Here is a 19,074-nt window from a genome sequence, read left to right on the forward strand (position 1 = left end):
TACTACTGTTGCCTTTATTTATTTTGTTGGACATGTTTGCTGCAACAATCATTTCTATCGAATATAGCTTCTTCAAAAACAACAAAAACAAAACACACACAAATAAGAAATGGTCTTTCACAGGTAAAATCTCCAGTATAGGGTCAATTGGCTATATCGTACGGACGTTTTTGAAGATCATCTTTTGCTGATAATTTTTAATACTGAAAGATACTCTTTATGTGTAATAGTTTTAGCAAAAAACATATAATGAATTGGTAATAATCTCTCTGGAAGGGCAATTATTCGGATAAGGGGTCAATTGACGATTTCGGTCATTCGACTTAGCTATTTGTAGATCTAATTATTCTCGTCATTTTGATGTTTACAAAATAGTGTGAATGACTTGAAACTTTACGGTCTTTCTAACACAAGGCGTAGATGGCCTTAGTCAGATTTGAACTTATATATTTCAGGCTCTTTAATTTCAAAGTCAATGAACGATAACTGAAGGTACATGGTTAAACAATCTCCATGGAAATGAGATGTGCCGATGATAATACAACTGCATACCAAATACCATAGACTTATCATAAGTCGTTCCCTTTCAACAAACCTAAACACAAACATTGACTTGTAAACTATGTAAAAGTTTCAAAGTCAATGAACCATGATGAGGGGGTGGGGCTATATAATCTCCATGGAAACGAGACTTGAAAATACCAATAAATTTGCATACCGAATATCAATGACTTAACATTAGCGGTTCAATCACAAACGAATACATGTAAACTAAGCAAAAGTTTCAAAGTCAATAGACCATGACTGGGTTGGCGGGACCAAATATTCTCCATGGAAATGAGATGTGCTAATGCTTATACAATTGCATATGTCTTGCTTTTGGACTCCGTCACGGCGAGACAAAAAGCTAGAGATTGATCACATGTAGGAGAGTTTATACTTTTGCTTTCCGTATTATCCTGTTCTTTTTGAAAGTCAATGCCATTGCCGCTCTTTTGTTACATGAGAAACCCCAAAATGCAAAACTTAAAAAAAAATCAATCAAATCTTCAGCTGCGTATAGGTATTTAAATTTCTTATTATAAAATAGTATCAAAATTTCAAATTATACAAATACATCTAAAATGTTTTACATTTTGTACAAATTCAAAGAATATTTGAAATACCGAGACGTTCAAATAAATGTGAGTTTATTGGTCTTGCTTCCTTGGTTTAATTTGACCCTTTTTAAAGATTGCGTAGTTGTATCGCTGAGATGAAATGCAGTTGTTTTTCACTTGTTCCGTTGATTGACTGTTTAATTTTGTCAACTTATACGGACTTCCCCTTTTTGAATCTGCCTTTGACTTCAGTATGTTTGTTATTCCTTTTTCTAACAAAATTTCAGGTTCTTTTCATTCAAGTTTCACTCACGTCAAAACATTCAATATAAATCTTGATAAGGATATTTTCTGCAAAGAGACATAGCATGTGTTTCCATTTAATTGCCTAACAAACGCTGCGACGACTTGTCACACTGAAATATTAAAAAGGAGCATTAGATATTTGATTTTCCAATTATGCATTAAACTGGGATACACATATCACCTTTGGTTTGGTAGTGGCGTGTAATACGGCGAGATTTAATGTCTTATTAGTAATGCACCAGGCAAACCAATTTAAAAAAATGTAAAACCTAATACACACGTTGCTGAGCTGAGATAACAGTTATGGTTATAAAGCTAACACGAAGTGCTAAGTCATTGTTATAAAATGCAATTACCAAGGTAATTTACCGTTTTTTTATTGGATATCACGATGTTTTGTGGGATTTCATTTAACAAAGCGTTTTAGTATGTTTAAAATATAGAAATAAGAAGATGTGGTATGATTGCCAACGAGACAACTCGTGGCGTAACAGTACAACATAAGAACAAACTATAAAAATCAGTTGAAAAGAGCTTAACTCATCAGATGGATACATCAAGACTAAAATATCAATCAGTACAAATCCAACATCCAATGGATTTAGTGTAAAGACCTCATTACCTGCATTTTGGGGTTTCTCATTAATAGACAGAGAAAAAGTTTGTTTTCAAATATTTGAGTTGTGTGTTCATGATAAAGATAAATTCAGAAATGTGTTTATGTGCACGAAATTAATAAAGTGTTATTAACAATTCCTAGAACTGGATCGCTACCGCTGCTGGTTGATTGGTAGTATCTGAGAGTATCACCTTTTCATTGAGCAGTGATTCGCTACTGACATTTTTTATTACATACATTTGAACCTTAGTTCAATTTTCCGTTGATATATTTGAAAAAAGAAACTAAGGTTCCTACTCCCTCCGACTATTTGGTGTTATATGGATTTAGCTATTCTTTTTATTTCCCGTATTGTCAGGTAACTTCTCGTAAATTTAACCTCTAATATACCCTTGACTTTCCAAAATTTGTTTAAGTTGAGAGTTCCTGATGAAGAAGATCCAAAAATAAGAGCGCTTCGATCTCCATATTTGTAAAGAGTTATTTTCATTTAAGTGTTCTTAATTGGGGAATCTCTACTTTTATCTTACCTCCTATACATTTCTAGGAATATGATTGGTTAAAAGCAACCGCGTGGAGATATATTCCATATTAGGTTAGTAGGCGGGGCTTGTTTTCAATACGCGGTTAGTAGTGGTGTTACGTCCCTTTATAAAAATAACATGGTGTTGAGGAAAAAACTTAAAGGTTTCAACAGACGAAGAAATTGATGATGAACGATTGAAACAAATTCATAAAACACAGTTAATATTGTTGGTATTTGTTTTTGTATAGACCAATGGAAGTAGGTTCTTAATACTAACGGCAATGAAGACTTGATCACTTTGATAGGCCACTAGTCTAAATACCACATGTTAAGATAGTCGGTAAGATAAATTCGTTACATAGTGTGATAGTGACCTAATACGATATATATGGGGTCAGTAAATTCCAATTGATGCATTAATTTCAGAATCTTCTCCTGAGACGAGGTGATCAAATCAAGAAAGAAAAAAATATTGAATAATGTATTATTTTTTTTGGTGATTTACCATCTTTTGAATGTATTCTCCTTTGAAATTATAAAATGCAGTTAATGATTATTGAATGAGAATACCAAACAACAAGTTATATTTCCTGCCTAAACACTTCCAAAACAAAGCTACAGACGAGATAAAACGCTACTTATACATCTTACGGAACTTTAAGATGTTATTGAACTTACCCTATTGATTGTAATAATGGTCACAGAAAGCCTAAGATAATTTCTGTATGTAATGCCAAATCAAAGTTGAAGCAGAAACTTCTGAAATTTAAGACATAATAATAAAAAATAAAGGTACCAAATATGTTTATTCGACTAATATCAGTTTCGTATAATAATTAATATAAAAATGATCGGGTAATGAATTAACTGTAACGTTTAACATCTAACTCACACAAAAAGTATTTTATTCTTATATAGTTTAATGTTCTTATTTAAAAGGTTGTGCGAAATATTTTATAAATGGTAAAGTACTTACAGTTCTAACTTGGTGTGTTGCTAAGAATGAAACACGGTTAAAATCACTAAGTCATACATAGAGCATGTTCCAAATTGTGATTATGTTGCATTTATATGGAAAATATTCTGTTTCATGATCAATGAATCACATTCCATAACGATCAATAACTATAATGTTCAAAGATGTATTACTGAATTTAGTATAATATTTGGCATCAAACAAGTTCTATAAGATAATTTTAAATAAATCCTATTCATTTTAGAAGTGAGACAGATCATATTTTTTTTCTTTATATTTGCAATGTTTCATATGTTAAACTTTCTCAAAATATTTTTACTTCACTTTGAAATGTAATCTTGAAAAAAACCTAGTTATTCATTAAAACCATATATTATAACATTTGCATGAATGTACATAGCTTAGCATCTTTAAAAGACCAAACATCATTAGAAGTGTTAGCTGAAGCAAGCTGTTAGTTAAAAACAAGTAATCTAGTACACAAATGTAAAAAGTAGTAAGATTTTCCATATGATAAAATAGAATCACATATAGTGACAATCTAGTTATACAGCGAAACACATTATATTTTTTGAAGAGAACTATCAACCTTACTGCAAAAATGTACTAGTATATTGCAGACTTTGTATTGTTAAGAGTAACTGATATGATTCATTTTAACAATATTTTTTGTATTGATATTGTTCTAAATAAGAAATACATCCTACTGACTTACTTTGGCATATATGATCGTTACTTTCTAAGAAGTTAAATCCACTAGAAACATTTCCTACAAGTAACAAAGAATATAATGACAAGTTGAAACATTATTTCTATACAGTAAATTGATGCAATACCTTAGATTCTTAATTATGTAAGCTTTGATTATCTGTGACGAGACATTAAAATATGAAAACAACACTAACAAATTCATGAGATCGAAGCGCTTTCTGGATTTACCTTCATCAGGAATGCTTAAAGCCGAATATTTGAAAGCCAAGGATGTATAAAAACTAAAAAAAAAACCGTTTAATTTCAAAATATGTAACTGTTGTTGTAGTACATTTGTTACCGTTAACCCTCTGATGGTACCACCAGCACAGTAGCTAGATTTTTGGACTGGCATAAATATATACGGATAATGTTTCGGTTATAACTTAAATTAAGGTATCTATCTTCGTCATGCATAGCTCTTGATTCCTTGTTCGGTTTTGACTATACTTTTGGTACTTTTTGATTTGATCAGCCCTCAACGTTTGTATTTTAATTTTGATTTGCTATTATATTTCCTCGATAATCACCAAAGAGACTTTACTTGTTGGAATGCCTTTGTCGTTTTGTAAAATTGGTACCGTTAAAGTTATAAATCACCTCTACAAAAGAAAAAACAAAACAAAGATAGAAACATTAAAACATTAAATCTTTGGAACGACAACGGAAAAAAATCTTCTAAATTACTCCCCCCTCCTTTATGAGCAATTTCATATTTAATTTATAATGCATAATCACGATTAGGGTTGATTAATTGTAACCTATCTAATTCAAAGTTAATACTGACATTGAATACATAATTACCGAAGCAATAGGCAGACTTATCAACAGCGCTTGTACGCAGTTCATATACCAAATAATTCCCACAGCAGAATTTAATGTTGATGTTCCAAGTTTGAGAACAGCCGTTGTCGAATGATTGAACACACACTGGTAGACTAACTTGTACGTTTGGTACTGATGGTAATATTCCTTCATGAAAATAATTTGTTATCAAACAAGAGAAAGATAATTTAATAGATATTGGTTAAATCTTTAGAACATTACTAATCTATATATTTAGTATCTTCGCAATAAAAAATGTACTGATTACGAAATATGTGTGTACCAATAGTTTGATTAAGAAATTCAAAACCTAAAGCCTCACAAGAAAACATGTTGATGTATATACAGTGAAATTTGAGTAGTTTTAATTTATATGTAAAAATATACGACAAAAGTCGGTCTAATTTCAAAACCTTTCACGCATTGATAAATTTTCAACATAATCAAATGTTTTTTTTTCTCAATTATACTGTCTTGAAGTGCTATCATTTAAACCTGAGTAAAGGCACGATGCAGAAGTAGCAACTATAAATGTAAATGAATACATCTGGTATCAGAAGAAAGAGTATTTTAAATTGATTCAAAAATAACATATTTTGTTATACTTTTGTTATGAAATAAGGCATAAGCCACTTCTGGTGAAATCAGTCACTTTCGGTGTCAAATGATATTTTTTCGAGCGCCACTGATGAGTTTTATTCGCGCGGCTGGCGTACCAATTCACAAGCTAGGTATATTTTGTAAATTTTTCCACAGATCCTGCATGCATTTGATACTATATCAATGATTCAAATTTGTAATGTTAAGCAGGTTAAACAGTTAAATGAAGTTGAGAGCCAAATTTCACAAAAATCTGTAGCATTTACTGTTCCTTGACCCAAAATTCATAGTAATAGTTTTGGGACAAAAAGAAGTTCCTTTGAGCTTGTGGCACTCATCACATGATGGAGAAACATTCAATTAATATTAGAGTAATTATTTACATTTTTGTATTCATTAAGTTACAATGTCTCACTTTCATTAACTGACTAGTTCCAATAGATCATATGCATGTCGAATAATGTCAATCTAACGTTATCGCCAGACTTACAGTTTTTCTCATGTTTTATAATACAATGCCATTCAAAAATTTGGCTTTGAATTTCTTGGATATTGTAAATTTGTATTGATTTATAGAGATCCCTCCCCCTTTCCAAAAAAACAGCTAAAAAAAAAAAAAAACAACAATGCTTGCGTTAAGAGTGGTTGTAAATGCGTCAATATTTTTATTTTAATTCCGAATAGAACTATATTATTTATCAAATTAATCGGTGCTGAACATAAAAAAAAGATACCGTTTAACCATATAGGATTAAATGTCCCACATCTGAAAGCTCCTGGACTTTGGTTTGGAATAAGACTGCCAGTGTCCATTTCAATCCTGTACCAATCCTGTGTCAATCTTTCATCAGAAATAGGTATGTCATTGTTAAGATCAAAATTGTAAGATGGTGAACGCTTCTCTTCATTGGAAATAGTCGAATACTCATAGCATGGGTCAAATGCTGGAATGTCAAAAATATATTTTATTTGATTGATTCCCAACTTAAATTCGATAATCAACACTTACATTAAATTACGGTAAATATAGATACATAATTTTACTGTGGACAGAGTATTCTTGCAACAACAAAATTATGTAATAATCCAAAAGGCACAGTTATATCTTCTATTTAACATTTTCATTATGAGAATCATAAACCATCGTTGATTTGTTTTATTAATATGGCAGTGATAAGACATCTTTCATCACAATCTTCCCTTAATGTACACACTAAATAGTTAATCTTTGCAATCAAAGTTATAACCACTCGCCTCACAGACTAAAAGTCATATTTGTTTTTCGTAAATTGTTTTGTAATAAATTAGGCCGTTAGTTTTCTCAGTTGAATTGTTTCATATTTTTCATGTCGGGCCTTTTATAGCCGACTAAACGGTATTGGTTTTCTCATTGTTGAAGGCCGTATGGTTGCCCATAATTGCTTACATCAACTTCATTTCAACTGTTGTGGATAGTTGTCTCATTGGAATTTATACCACATCTTCGTATTTGTCAATCTAATTAAAATATAGAACTCGTTCGTATAAAGTGTAACGAAATCGGAGTTATATATTTTAATTAGATTGCGTATTTGTGTATACATATACAAACAGTTTAACTAAATGGTGTATTAATGACACCTCCAAATAGAAATAATCCAAGAAGTAATGCACAATGTGATACGAATTTGAAATCTGGACTTTAACTTAAACCAATAACAGGGACTATAAAAGTCAATGTCCTTTAAAACTGGATAGATTTACAAAAATCTTTTCACTAAATCGTCATGGAAACAAGAAAATGAAACCCAGTGGGGAATTTCGAAGTGGTGTTTATTTATATATCCAGCAAAGGCGAATAGTAGTATTCCAGCAAGGGTTTGTGGGTCCAGAGAGCCTGTCCACAACATACAGAATGCAACGCTGGAATCAAATATACATTCATGAAACAATAGTCACGGATAACAAATGCTAATTTTCATAAAAAAATCCATACAAAAAATTATACAAGCGAAATATCAAACAAATTAAAATACCTTGAGCACATTCAAATTTTTTTTAAAGCAGTCTTGAAAGTCACATATTAAACAAATACAATTACTGAAGGTATCATAAAAATGATGCAAAAACCTCGCACAAACACCACGATTACCAGGTTCATAAAGCTTATCTTACGTTTCAGATATATATGACATTGTGATAAAAGGACGTACCGGTATACATATGTATATGGGAATTACTAAAAAAAGTATAGCACTGCATTTCAAAATGACTGTTGAGAAATATCAATCAAAATTTGCAATATACATGAAATTTGCGTCCAATTCTTAAATTAAATGTCCTGATCTTAAGACATTTCTTTCTTTCTTTTTTTTATTACTTTTCTTTGACCATATTGAATTGTTTTAGCGTGCATTACTATCACCATATTAACTTGAACAATTAAATTTTGGGGGTCTTCAAAATTAGAAATATGAGGTAAAAAAAACCAGAGGTACTTACCATTCCCCAATTGAAGAAAGCATACTTGAATAAGGTAGAAAATTATCCCACAGCAGGTACTAGAAGAAGCCACCATTTTAACCTGAACTTTAAACGGAAGCACAAATTACACATCACCTTAAAATTTACACATCTTTGTCATATAAACATATGAAAGATCAACTTCCACCAAAATCATTCAAATTGCTGTTATTTTTTACATATCAATCACACAGTAGCAGCAAGGTGTTATTTATTTGTAAATATTGAAAATGGACAAGACAACTCATACTATATTAGAATATTTTATATGCTTTCATTATGCGAATCAAATTACAGTACAAGTATAAATGTATTCATAGGTAATCGTTGAAGTATTCATTATTCACATTAGAAAACTTCCTTGTTTGATTTGACCAATTAAATTTGTTTATTTAAAGGGAAGTCGAATCTTTATACTATATTATACATTTTTACAACTGTACTGCATGTACATGAATAATAGGTAGATATGCAAGGCAAACTATAATATAACGATTAGGACAGCCCGTTCATAGAGTGGAAATGATATCTGTTACTTTAAGTTTGCACCAGAAGTCAGCTCATAAAAATAAAAATAATAAGTATATTTTGTAGACATTGAAAACTCTGGGGTCGAATGTAAAAACATTCATAATAACGTTGGAGCATTTGCTAATCAGTTCATTTTAAATTTATAAAAACAAACCATGCTAGCTGTATATCAGTGGATTTTATCAACAGAAACACGTCGGGTGTCACTAATGGAAAGGATGGCTGACCGTTTTTTTCTGAATTAATATATTATGTCCTAGGTCTCTGTTCTGTTACTAGTGCATGTCTATCTATTCATATGTTTAATTCTTCAAACTTTGGGCCTTTTTTGAATGTGGAATGACTTATATATACTAGTAGCGCAGAAAAATGAAAATTGGTACCGTTAATTTTATTATATATCTAATCTTCTTGAAACTGGATTCAAAATTAGAGAAAAGGTACCAAAATGCATGAAAAATTGTTTAAATTATTTAAGATTAGCACACAATTATCATCGAAATATTTAATTTTATTTATGAATTCACAGATACATGTACCACATCCAAATTTTTATCATTGCTATTTTTCGTTTCTGAGTTTTATCCACGTACAGTAGTATTAAAAGCAATGATCAAGAGCGAATAATGTTAACGCAAGTTATGTATCAACCAGTTTGTACTAAATACATATCCACTGAGTATCTTTATTTATAGAAAATATAATTTAAATAGTAAAGAAGCCAATGCTCTATTTAAATTAAATGACGTAAGTACGTATTATGATGTTTTCAGACTTCCCGGTGAAAAATAAAACATGGACACAACAAATATCGTATTTGTTTTCATATTGATTCGTGTAGGCTTATCACTTAATTCAAATGATGACGGTGAGTAAAAACATTTTTTCTTCTTCTTCTTTTTTGTTTGTTTGTTTTTTTTATAAAACATTCTGTCTAAAATTACGTCATTCCTATATGTAATTTTATATAATCTCATTACGTATTGCATAGATTTATATAATAGTTGTCCATACTTATCGTCTTTTGAAATAAGCCCGTCACGATATACATCCTAAAACTATATTGGTGAAACTATTTTATTCTATTTAGTTTATGTCACAAAATCATTTTCTTATCTAATTACAGTTACACCTACATCATAGAGCACGGAATAATCAATTTGAATACTATTTTGGCGTTGTTTTTTTTTTTAGATATTCGGAGTGAAAAGTGACATTAACTAGATCTTTCCACTTTTCTGTGGAAAGACCTTTTGCTTTTGTTGTGATTATTTTTTTCCGCCTTATTTTTGTCTTGCGTGGTATTGTTGTTTCAAAAGATGTCTCTTAGATTTTTGGTATAATAATGATATCGAAGAGTCTATACGCTTTTGAAACTGACCCTATTTAACCGAACACTTTTCTTTGTAAGAGTAATCTCCCCGAACATTGTTTTTCCTGTTATAACTTCTCCTTCTATATTATTAAAAGAAAGTGACAAATTTATTTTTCCAAATTGCTCGTTATATCCTCAGAATGCTACGTTTAATTTTGACCGAAGCGTTCCGGAGACTCCATATTAGAGTTATTTCACCTTCTTAACATAAGTGAAATGTTTAGGTAACTCATAAACCATAAGTCATAGAGATCTAGTTTTTTTTTATTTGAAGTCCTTGGTCCACCAAAATGAAAATGAGGTCAAGGTCAAAGGTCAAAGTCATATTTCAAATTTTGATTTTGGCTCATTTTCACTTACTATCAGAAACCGTATGAGATAGCAACAAACTATTTTTACTATTTTGTTAGTTGCGACATGTCGTTACAATTAAATTTTGGTTGAAAGGGTACGTTGCCATTTAATGAGAGTTTTCTCCACTCTTATATTTGCAATAAGCTGTATGGTTATATAACTCATTACCAATATATAGAAGAGACCTTGACTCTTTTGGTTTGAGGTCCTTGCATTATGACCTTGAAATTGATGTCCAAGTCAAATGTGAATTTGACGTTCTAGATTTTGAAATTGTATGTACCTCCTCATTGGTACATGATAAAGATATGGGGTCTTTTACATTGAGTTTCAGACATATAACCTCGAAGTGACCTTTTGTAAACCAGAAGTAGCCATTTTTGCATTATTTTCATACGAAAATTACTAGAGCTTTATATATTTGGAATCAGTGTGAAGTAAGGTTCAATTAAATGAAACCGGAAGTGAAATTTAGAAAACTGGAAGTATAAATTCTTTCTCCCTTATTTTACGCAAAAGTATTTAAAAACCATATATTTTCAGAATCAGCGCTAATTACGCTATTATCTGACACCAGAATTGACATGATAAACCGGAAATAAATTTTTTCCTAACATGTGCATTTGTGGTGGAAAGACCTTCAATTGTTCTTTATGGTTTTTAATCATAAAAGTTTTTTTTATTCAATTTGAATGAATTGCTATTTTTTGTTTGTACTATACTGTACTCTTACATCAGTCATGTACACTTGTTTGACGAAGCCCGTTAAGCTGCGTAAATATGTAGCAACATGTGCATTGATTTGCGATATAAAATTAATTTCTGGTGTGGGAATTTCCAGGACATTTGACCACATAATGTCTTGTGGCTACTTTTCCTAGTGAATAAACTCATCAAAAATACCAGGATTGAAATTTTGTACGCGTTTCATCCCCAAAAAATCTCACCAGTTACGCTCGAATTAATAAAAGTTAAAAAGGCCAAATAAAGTACAAAGTTGAAGAGCACTGAGGACCCCAAATTTCTGAAAGTGTGAGCGTCCATTTGGCTCTGTAAATAATCAACCATGTCCCGTTGGAGGTTATGTAACGATATGCAATATAATAACAAATACTGATACCAAATGGATCCAAAGATTGTCGTAAAACATAGTTCAACCCGCCATTTTCAATATCATGTCAGGACAATCACATTTCCCCGTATGCTTTAAGCTTTATTTTATTTACTATATGTGAATAAGGCAAGACATTTGTAACACGTCTGAAAACCATAAGAAAAAAACGGTCAACGATAAATTAGAGGCAACGGTAGTTTACTTATGTTCAAATCTCGTAAACTCACTTTGAATATACAAGTCAAGAAGAAAAAAAACCTGATGCACGAATTTAAAACGGAGCGAGAAAATTGAAAACACCTGTTCATATACAAAGTAATTTAACAACGACATCAACAAAAGTATGCCACAAATTGAGTAAAATAAAACAAAGACTTATTATAACCAAAAAGCACCAGGAGAAGTTGGTATGGCAAGGGTAGAACACATGTGTTATGGAAGGGTAGACAGTTCCCTAAGAACTTTATTATTATGCTGACTGGAAAAGATTGTGTTGTTGTATATTACTCTCATTTTCATTAAGTGTGAAATTTTTATTATTTCTATTTTAGAAACGTATCCAGTTTTAATATTCTCTGATACTCATTCAATTGGTTTATTTGATACGAAATCAGACAACGTTACAATATTGGCCGATGGTTACGCTTACATATTGTTTCTTGATTCCCACTATTCCAAACAGTATATCTTTTGGTCGGATTATCACGGAAACACAATTTCAAGGTATAATATGTACACGTGATTATTTCAGGTAGAGATATTCCTAAATGAAAATAACAATTTCGTGCAACAGAAGCTCTTCTCTGGATTTACCTTCATCAGGAACGCTCAAACCCTAACATTTGAAAGCCAGTAATGTATAAACACGTAGAAACGTTAGGAGTTATAAAACTAAAAGGGAATTAAAAAGAATCGCCAAATTCATTCTGGTCAAATATACCTAGGGAAGTTGGCAACTTAGGTTCCGAGTAATATTTTGATGCATTAACGGGGTTGATATGTCTTTTGATTGAGTTAATCTATTTCAATTGATATTTTATAGTGTGTCTTTATATGTTGTGATGTTACACTATTGTTTCAGATAAGGGTGAAGGTTTGGTACCATTAAAACGTTTAAATCCGCTGCAATTGTTTGCACCGGTCCTAAGTCAGGAATCTGTTGTTCAGTAGTTGTCGTTTGTTGATGTGGTTCATAAGTGTTTCTCGTTTCTCGTTTTTTTATATATATGAGACCGTTGGTTTTCCCGTTTGAATGGTTTTACACTAGTAATTTTTTGGGCCCTTTATAGCTTGCTGTTTGGTGTGAGCCAAGGCTCCGTGTTGAAGACCGTACTTTGACCTATATTTGTTTACTTATATAAATTTCGACTTGGATGATGAGTTGTCTCATTGGCACTCATACCACATCTTCTTATATCTATATAAACAGTTTAAATTGACAACGATACTGTACTGGAAGCCAATTGAAAGAACAGAGGTAACAAGTAGACTGAGTAGCATTTTACACGCGTCCTCGGTTATAAATTTCAAATTTGAAAGAAGTTTGACGTAGATGTTGCACGGGCTTGTTTTTCAATGCTAAATGTCCTGTCAAAGAAAACATCCTGAATTTTATCGAAAAAAAGCATCACTTACGAAGTAAGGCGACAATCTGATGTCCCTTATGAATATAACTAGGAATACATCTAGATGAGTAATTGTTTTGTTGGTTTTGCACTTTTCCTTTATTACTAGACGTTCAAATGCCTACTGCAAATCTGTACGACAAGGTTTTACCATACTAATACAGATTTCTGTAAGTCCCAAGTCAGGAGCCTATAATTCAGTGGTTGTCGTTTGTTGCTGTTTATCATATTTGTTTTTCGTTCATTGGTTTGTCTATAAATCAGGCTGTTAGTTTTCTCGTTTGAATTGATTTACATTTGTCATTTCGGGGCCTTTTAAAGCTGACAATGCGGTATGGATTTTGCTTTTGTTGAAGGCCATACGGTCCCGTATAGTTGATAACTTCTATGTCATATTGATCACGGTGGAGAGTTGTATCATTGGCAATCATACCACATCTTCTTATTTTTATAATATGTTGTGAACGAACGTTTGAAAGATGTTGTTTGAAAGATTTATTCCCTTTTTGACAAAGAGAGTAGTCTCTTCACACGTTATTGCTTGAGCATGAACGTCAAGACAAATGCTTTTAGAATACATTTCTATATATTCGTTATTACCATTCTTAGCTTAAAGATTTTTGTTCACCTATAACATAGCATGGACAAGGAAATTTTTGTTTACTTCTGTCCTTTTTTTCTTGATAATTGGAAAGACGTCTAATGACAAAACTCGCAAGCTGCATTTGCAATAATAAGCCAGCTAGGGATTAGACGGAAATAGGACTTGTACTGCCTTCGACCTATTTGAAATAATCTATCATTGGTTCCTCTCCATTAGAATAAGATAAGCAGTAAATTTCTAGAATTACTACTGTTACATTAATAAGACAAAGTTTTCTCAAATTGACCGATTTCTAACTAATGGGAGCCGTACGTTATAAAATATATTTTTTTTTCAATTATTCTTAATTGCTCTCTCTTTGTTGTTTATTTACTTATCTTTTTATGTAGTTTTGTATTTACAATTTCAAATACAAATATGCGTTGTCATCTGGGGTCTAAATACAAAAAGAAAACTCTAGAATGTAAAAATATCTCCTATTGTCAACTATGTGATATGTTAATGATAAATGAGTTCGGGAACAGATCAATAACGTAGTCGGTGATTTGTAGACTGATTCTGCATTTCATTGAAATTTTTAAGACAAAGAACGCATCAACCGCTTCCTTCTTGAAATATATCTGATCAGTGTATCTGAGGTATCCATAAAACAATATATCTGAAAGTGTTGTTGTAATTCTCTTAATTCTAACTTCTTGGAAAGTATTAAAACACAACCTTAACCTTCTAATTCATATTATTAAGTGTCTTACGACTCACATCTGATTGCAGAAGTACACGTAAGAACATACATGTCTATTAATTGCTTTGCTGTCAAGTTGGCCGCCATATTGCACTTCCAGTTTGAAAATTCACAATAGAAAAGAAAAGAAAGCTATAAAAGATACATCTTATTATTTAGTGGTTTCCGGTAATTTCATCATTATCTTGAATGCAACAAATTCCAAAAGGGTGCCAGGCTATATTCAGTGTGTCAGTTAGTCGCACGAACTTTTAAATGGACAGTACTGTTGGGTTAGGGTTTAGAGATACCACTTTACTTTATGATGGCAACATTTTACCTCAACTTACCCAATGGGCCTGTGTGAGCTTTTTCCATCACTTTGTGTCCGTCAGCCGTTGTTGTTCGTTAACTTTTACAAAAATCTTCTCTTAAACATTTGGGTCAACTGGAACCAAACTTGTTCACAATCAATCATAGGACATCTATTTTAAAACATGTGTCAGAAGATTCCGCCTGTCAACCAACATTTCTTCCCATGGCTAAAAATATAACATAGGGGGTAGAAAGCAAATATTGTATATTATCTTTAAAGCATTTTAATCGAGAAAGTATGACAGGACAGAAATGTTTGGAATGTAAAGATCTCCATTCTATTTATTTATACCTATACTGGCAAACGACCACTTACAGGAATCATTCCCTTCAATGACAATTTTCACCATTTATTTTGTAATATTGGCTATTATCTTTAAAAATATACCAGAAAGAGAAAAACTGTAAAGCCAAAAATGATCAGTTGAACATATTCTTCAAATAAGTTAAATTTTCGAAATCGTCTGTTCACTCCTTTTATTGTCTTTGAAAGACGATTTGCAACCATTTTTATTTTTTTGAAGACTCTATTGTAGATACAGTTGGGTGCAGACGAACCATTGCATAAAGTAAACGCACGTTAACGCCGCGTTTGTTTAATTTTTCGCGTTTACCAGTAAACGCGCGTTTACTATAATTACGTTAACGCCGTCAACATGGAAATTTCAAATGTCTACCCGAGTAAACGCGCGTTTAATCTGTGTTTGTTTAGTCAGTAGTAAACGGGCGTTAACTACAGATTTCCCAAGTTTAGTTTTACGTGTATTTGAAAGTAAACGGGCGTTTACTACATATTTCACAAGTGTATTTTTTACGTGCACTTGAAAGTAAACATACGTTTACTTTTCGAGTTAACTTATTGTGTAAATTATAAAATAATCTTCGTGTACATTTGTACATTTCTTTATTTTGTTAAAATGACTTTTAACAGAATATTTTACGTATATGTAAAACCGTAACAATTCAAAAACACTTTTTATTCGAAATATCAACATTCATTAATTACAAAAAATCTGTTCCAATAACTTTGAATAGCGGATTTTCTATATTTTCTTTTTCATAAGTTGCAAATATCGATTCACAATTTTTTTTTAAAATAATGCCAAAATTAAATACAGCAAAACCATTTGTACATGTAAAATTATGTTTTATACAGTATCATGAGTAAGTAATCAACAGTCTTTAGGGCAGATTTAACCGAGTCATGCTTCAAGAAATGTGCACTATTCCTTGTCACAAAATTGGGTGAATGAAAATCATTATAATATCAAATAGTACATTTGTTTTTGTGTATGAATCAAATAGTACATTTGTGTTTGTGTATGTCCATGTTTACACCAGGCGTTGGGATTAGACTTTGTATAAGGACGGGCGATGTCTTTTTTTGAATGTGAACAAGGGTTAAATGATTAAATACAATCACCAGGGAAAACGAACCTTATGCACTTTGAATAACTACAGTTGTTGGCCTCGCTTCAAAACACAACCATTAAATGTTGAGATTATGGAACTTTTACGAATGTTGCGACAATTTTGCAATTTTAAACTTAAATTTCTTCATTTTTATGTCTATCAATCCATCCTGAGGTATAAAAAGTACTTAATTATTAGGCCAGTACAAGAATATTAGTAAAACAGAGACATATTGTCACTTTTTATTGTTATCGACATGAATATTAGAAACCGTAGACTTATAGAGCTCCCAATTTGTGTAAAAGTGTTGATCCTTAGGGACCAAAAGAACAGAATTCTAATGCCGTTGTATGATATTCTAACAAAAAGAAAAATATTGGCTCTTTTTGTTGATGCCGACAAACAATCAATTCGTAAATATAAAAAGTAATCAATTATCGGGCTAGTACAAGAATATTAAAAAAATCTTGAATTGCAAATTTTTATGTTGTAAATAATAAATGAATGGCAATCGCTCGACACAAAGTTTTGAAAAAAAAAGCAAAATTAAATACATGTAATGCAAAACTATATGCAGATGTGAAAATATTATTTCAGATAGCATCAGGAATAAGTGGTCAACTTTACGGAAAATTTGTCTTGGTCAGGCTTCAAAAATATCATGAATCTGAATTTTGTTTTCGGACCATGTTATCGTTTTAAAATCCATGTCCACTGACACAAAATAAAATAAAAAGGTTTTACGATCCCGGAATAAATATCTTTTTGTTACTTATTTAAGTTTTGATTTTTCAATTAATTTAATACGTGTCATATCATACATTGTTATCGTTAATCTATATATTTGTCGAAAATGTGCAGTGAAACATTTTACGTAGCTAGTCATATGATAGGTCAGTGTATCCATGGTACGATGACAATCTGCGTTAACGCGCGTTTACTACAAACAGTAAACATGCGTTTACTTTTTACAGAAATAGAAGACGCGTCTTTTTCACGTTAACGCGAAAGTAAACGCGGAAGTAAACGCCCGTATACTCTTTACAAAACTAAAAGACGCACCTTTTTTTTTGCGTTAACGCGGAGGTAAACGCCCGTTTACTTTCATGTCTACTGAAATTTTGGAGTTATCGCAAAGTTAACGCGGCGTTTACATTAAGTGCACGCGATTACACTCGGAGTTAAATTTTTCCGCCCGTCTACATGTAATGCTTAGTCTGCACCATAATGTAAATGGAAACTGTGAAACAAAATGGATCACCAGTACATTATCTACAAATAATTCAGTAGGCCAAAGTCAACAGTCGATTTATTGAAGTTTCTGCCATTGACAGACCCTTTTAATCTACATTTTTATGGAAAATATAGTAGATAGAGTTGTACTGTATATGTCAAAAATGACTAGAAGGACAAGATCTACCATTAAGGCAACGTGACCTAAATCGTCAGTTGACTCCTTATGAGAGTTATTTTCCTTGCATGACTTTTTTTGAACCATTTTGTGTTATTTCTGCGTAAACTATAGTAGATGGTGAGAAACTGAAAAAGTTAAAATTATCAGCTAGACACAAGCGAACTACAAATCTGTCAATCTTGGCGAAATTGGCAGTCTACTCCTTATACGAGCTATTGCCCTTACAGTGGGAGGAGGATATAACATTTTTTCTACTTTGAAAAAAAAAAATGAAAACAACACGTTATAAATTGCATGCGTCCGAAGCGCTTTTCTGGATTTGCCTTCATCAGGAACGCTCAAAGCCGAATATTTGAAAGCCAAGGATGTATAATAACCTAGACAGTTGAAGAGCTATATAACCAAAAAATATTCTCATTGCACTGTTTAAATTTATGCAAAATTGACAGATTATATGATTAATGCGTTTCTGTACAATGCATGAACAAGCGTAGAATCTTAAGGGAAGAATGATGTGAAAAAGTAAAACATCAGTCTGTCTCAACATAAAACATTCTAAAAAATTCTTTGTGCTAATAGTAGCTAAGGTTATGACATATTGCACGACTCGAAGGAATACAGAAGGAGACAGTTGATTTCAACATTATTTAATACAACGACAAAGCAAGAACCGCTATTGTATTATCGAATTTATTAAAAGTGCTTTGTTGATGACACGACTAATAACATATCTTTCTTAAATGTGTCCGTTCATAAATTGAGAAATAATAAAGAAACTAAGGTTCCAACTTTTTTAGGCAAAGATATACGGAGTTTGCTATTTTTTTTAGGTCCCTCTTGGTCATAAAGCTTTCCACGTGTTTCAGTACATCATTGGCTCTAAAAGATTTGGTTTAAAGCCTACCTAATGAAGGAAACTCCAGAAAAACGCCTCAGACGCATACATTTATAAATTTTTATTTACAGTTTTTATATTACTGGATCGGTATAACGGCTTGTGGACTTTTAGTTCACTTGGGTGTCACTTGATCAGTAGTCGGTGCGTCGATACTGACATGATTTATGGCATACTTTTTAAAAAATTGTCCATTAATAAATTTTGAAATTATAACGAAAACAAGGTTTCAACTCCCTAAGCAAAATTGACCTTAGATGGATATGGCTATTTTATTTTTAATTTCCTTTTTATCGTATAGCTCTTTGATTGATTCTGTACTGTTAAAACATCATTGGCTTTCAACTGCTGGTTTTTGGCTTTGAGCGTTCATGAAGAAGGTAATTCAGGAAAGCGCTTCAAACGCATAACATATATAAAGTGTTGTTTTCATTTTTTATTAGGTTATT

At 31.7% G+C, this 19,074-nt stretch overlaps 2 protein-coding genes across 12 annotated transcripts in view; one reads left to right on the forward strand and one right to left on the reverse strand.

The window, feature by feature from the left end:
• The window catches only part of LOC127735736 (oncoprotein-induced transcript 3 protein-like), a 68,865-nt gene continuing 49,791 nt past the window's right edge, over positions 1–19,074 (reverse strand). Inside the window, exons 1-7 of one of the 10 annotated variants that reach the window (XR_007998666.1) lie at positions 8,184–8,498; positions 6,437–6,646; positions 5,082–5,249; positions 4,243–4,296; positions 3,528–3,547; positions 3,230–3,310; positions 1–1,451 (exon numbers count right to left, since the gene is read on the reverse strand). Coding sequence is in view for 1 of the 10 variants with exons in the window: in XM_052246060.1 (XP_052102020.1) it covers positions 1,512–1,516; positions 4,243–4,296; positions 5,082–5,249; positions 6,437–6,646; positions 8,184–8,259 (513 nt within the window). In the remaining 9 variants the exon portion in view is untranslated. Of the gene's footprint in view, positions 1,517–3,229; positions 4,297–5,081; positions 5,250–6,436; positions 6,647–8,183; positions 8,503–19,074 lie in introns of those variants that run through there. The other 9 variants (XR_007998652.1, XR_007998626.1, XR_007998638.1 and 6 more) reach the window with 9 other exon arrangements.
• Positions 9,500–19,074, forward strand: part of LOC127734999 (von Willebrand factor D and EGF domain-containing protein-like) — a 51,538-nt gene continuing 41,963 nt past the window's right edge. For both annotated transcript variants that reach the window (XM_052245100.1, XM_052245154.1), the window contains exons 1-2: positions 9,500–9,603; positions 12,130–12,301. In XM_052245100.1, coding sequence (XP_052101060.1) covers positions 9,531–9,603; positions 12,130–12,301 — 245 coding nt within the window. In that variant the 5' untranslated portion in view covers positions 9,500–9,530. The remainder of the gene's footprint in view (positions 9,604–12,129; positions 12,302–19,074) is intronic.

Source organism: Mytilus californianus, unplaced genomic scaffold, assembly GCF_021869535.1.
Source record: "Mytilus californianus isolate M0D057914Y unplaced genomic scaffold, xbMytCali1.0.p SCAF_1, whole genome shotgun sequence".
In the NCBI taxonomy this organism is placed as follows: Eukaryota; Metazoa; Mollusca; class Bivalvia; order Mytilida; family Mytilidae; genus Mytilus; species Mytilus californianus.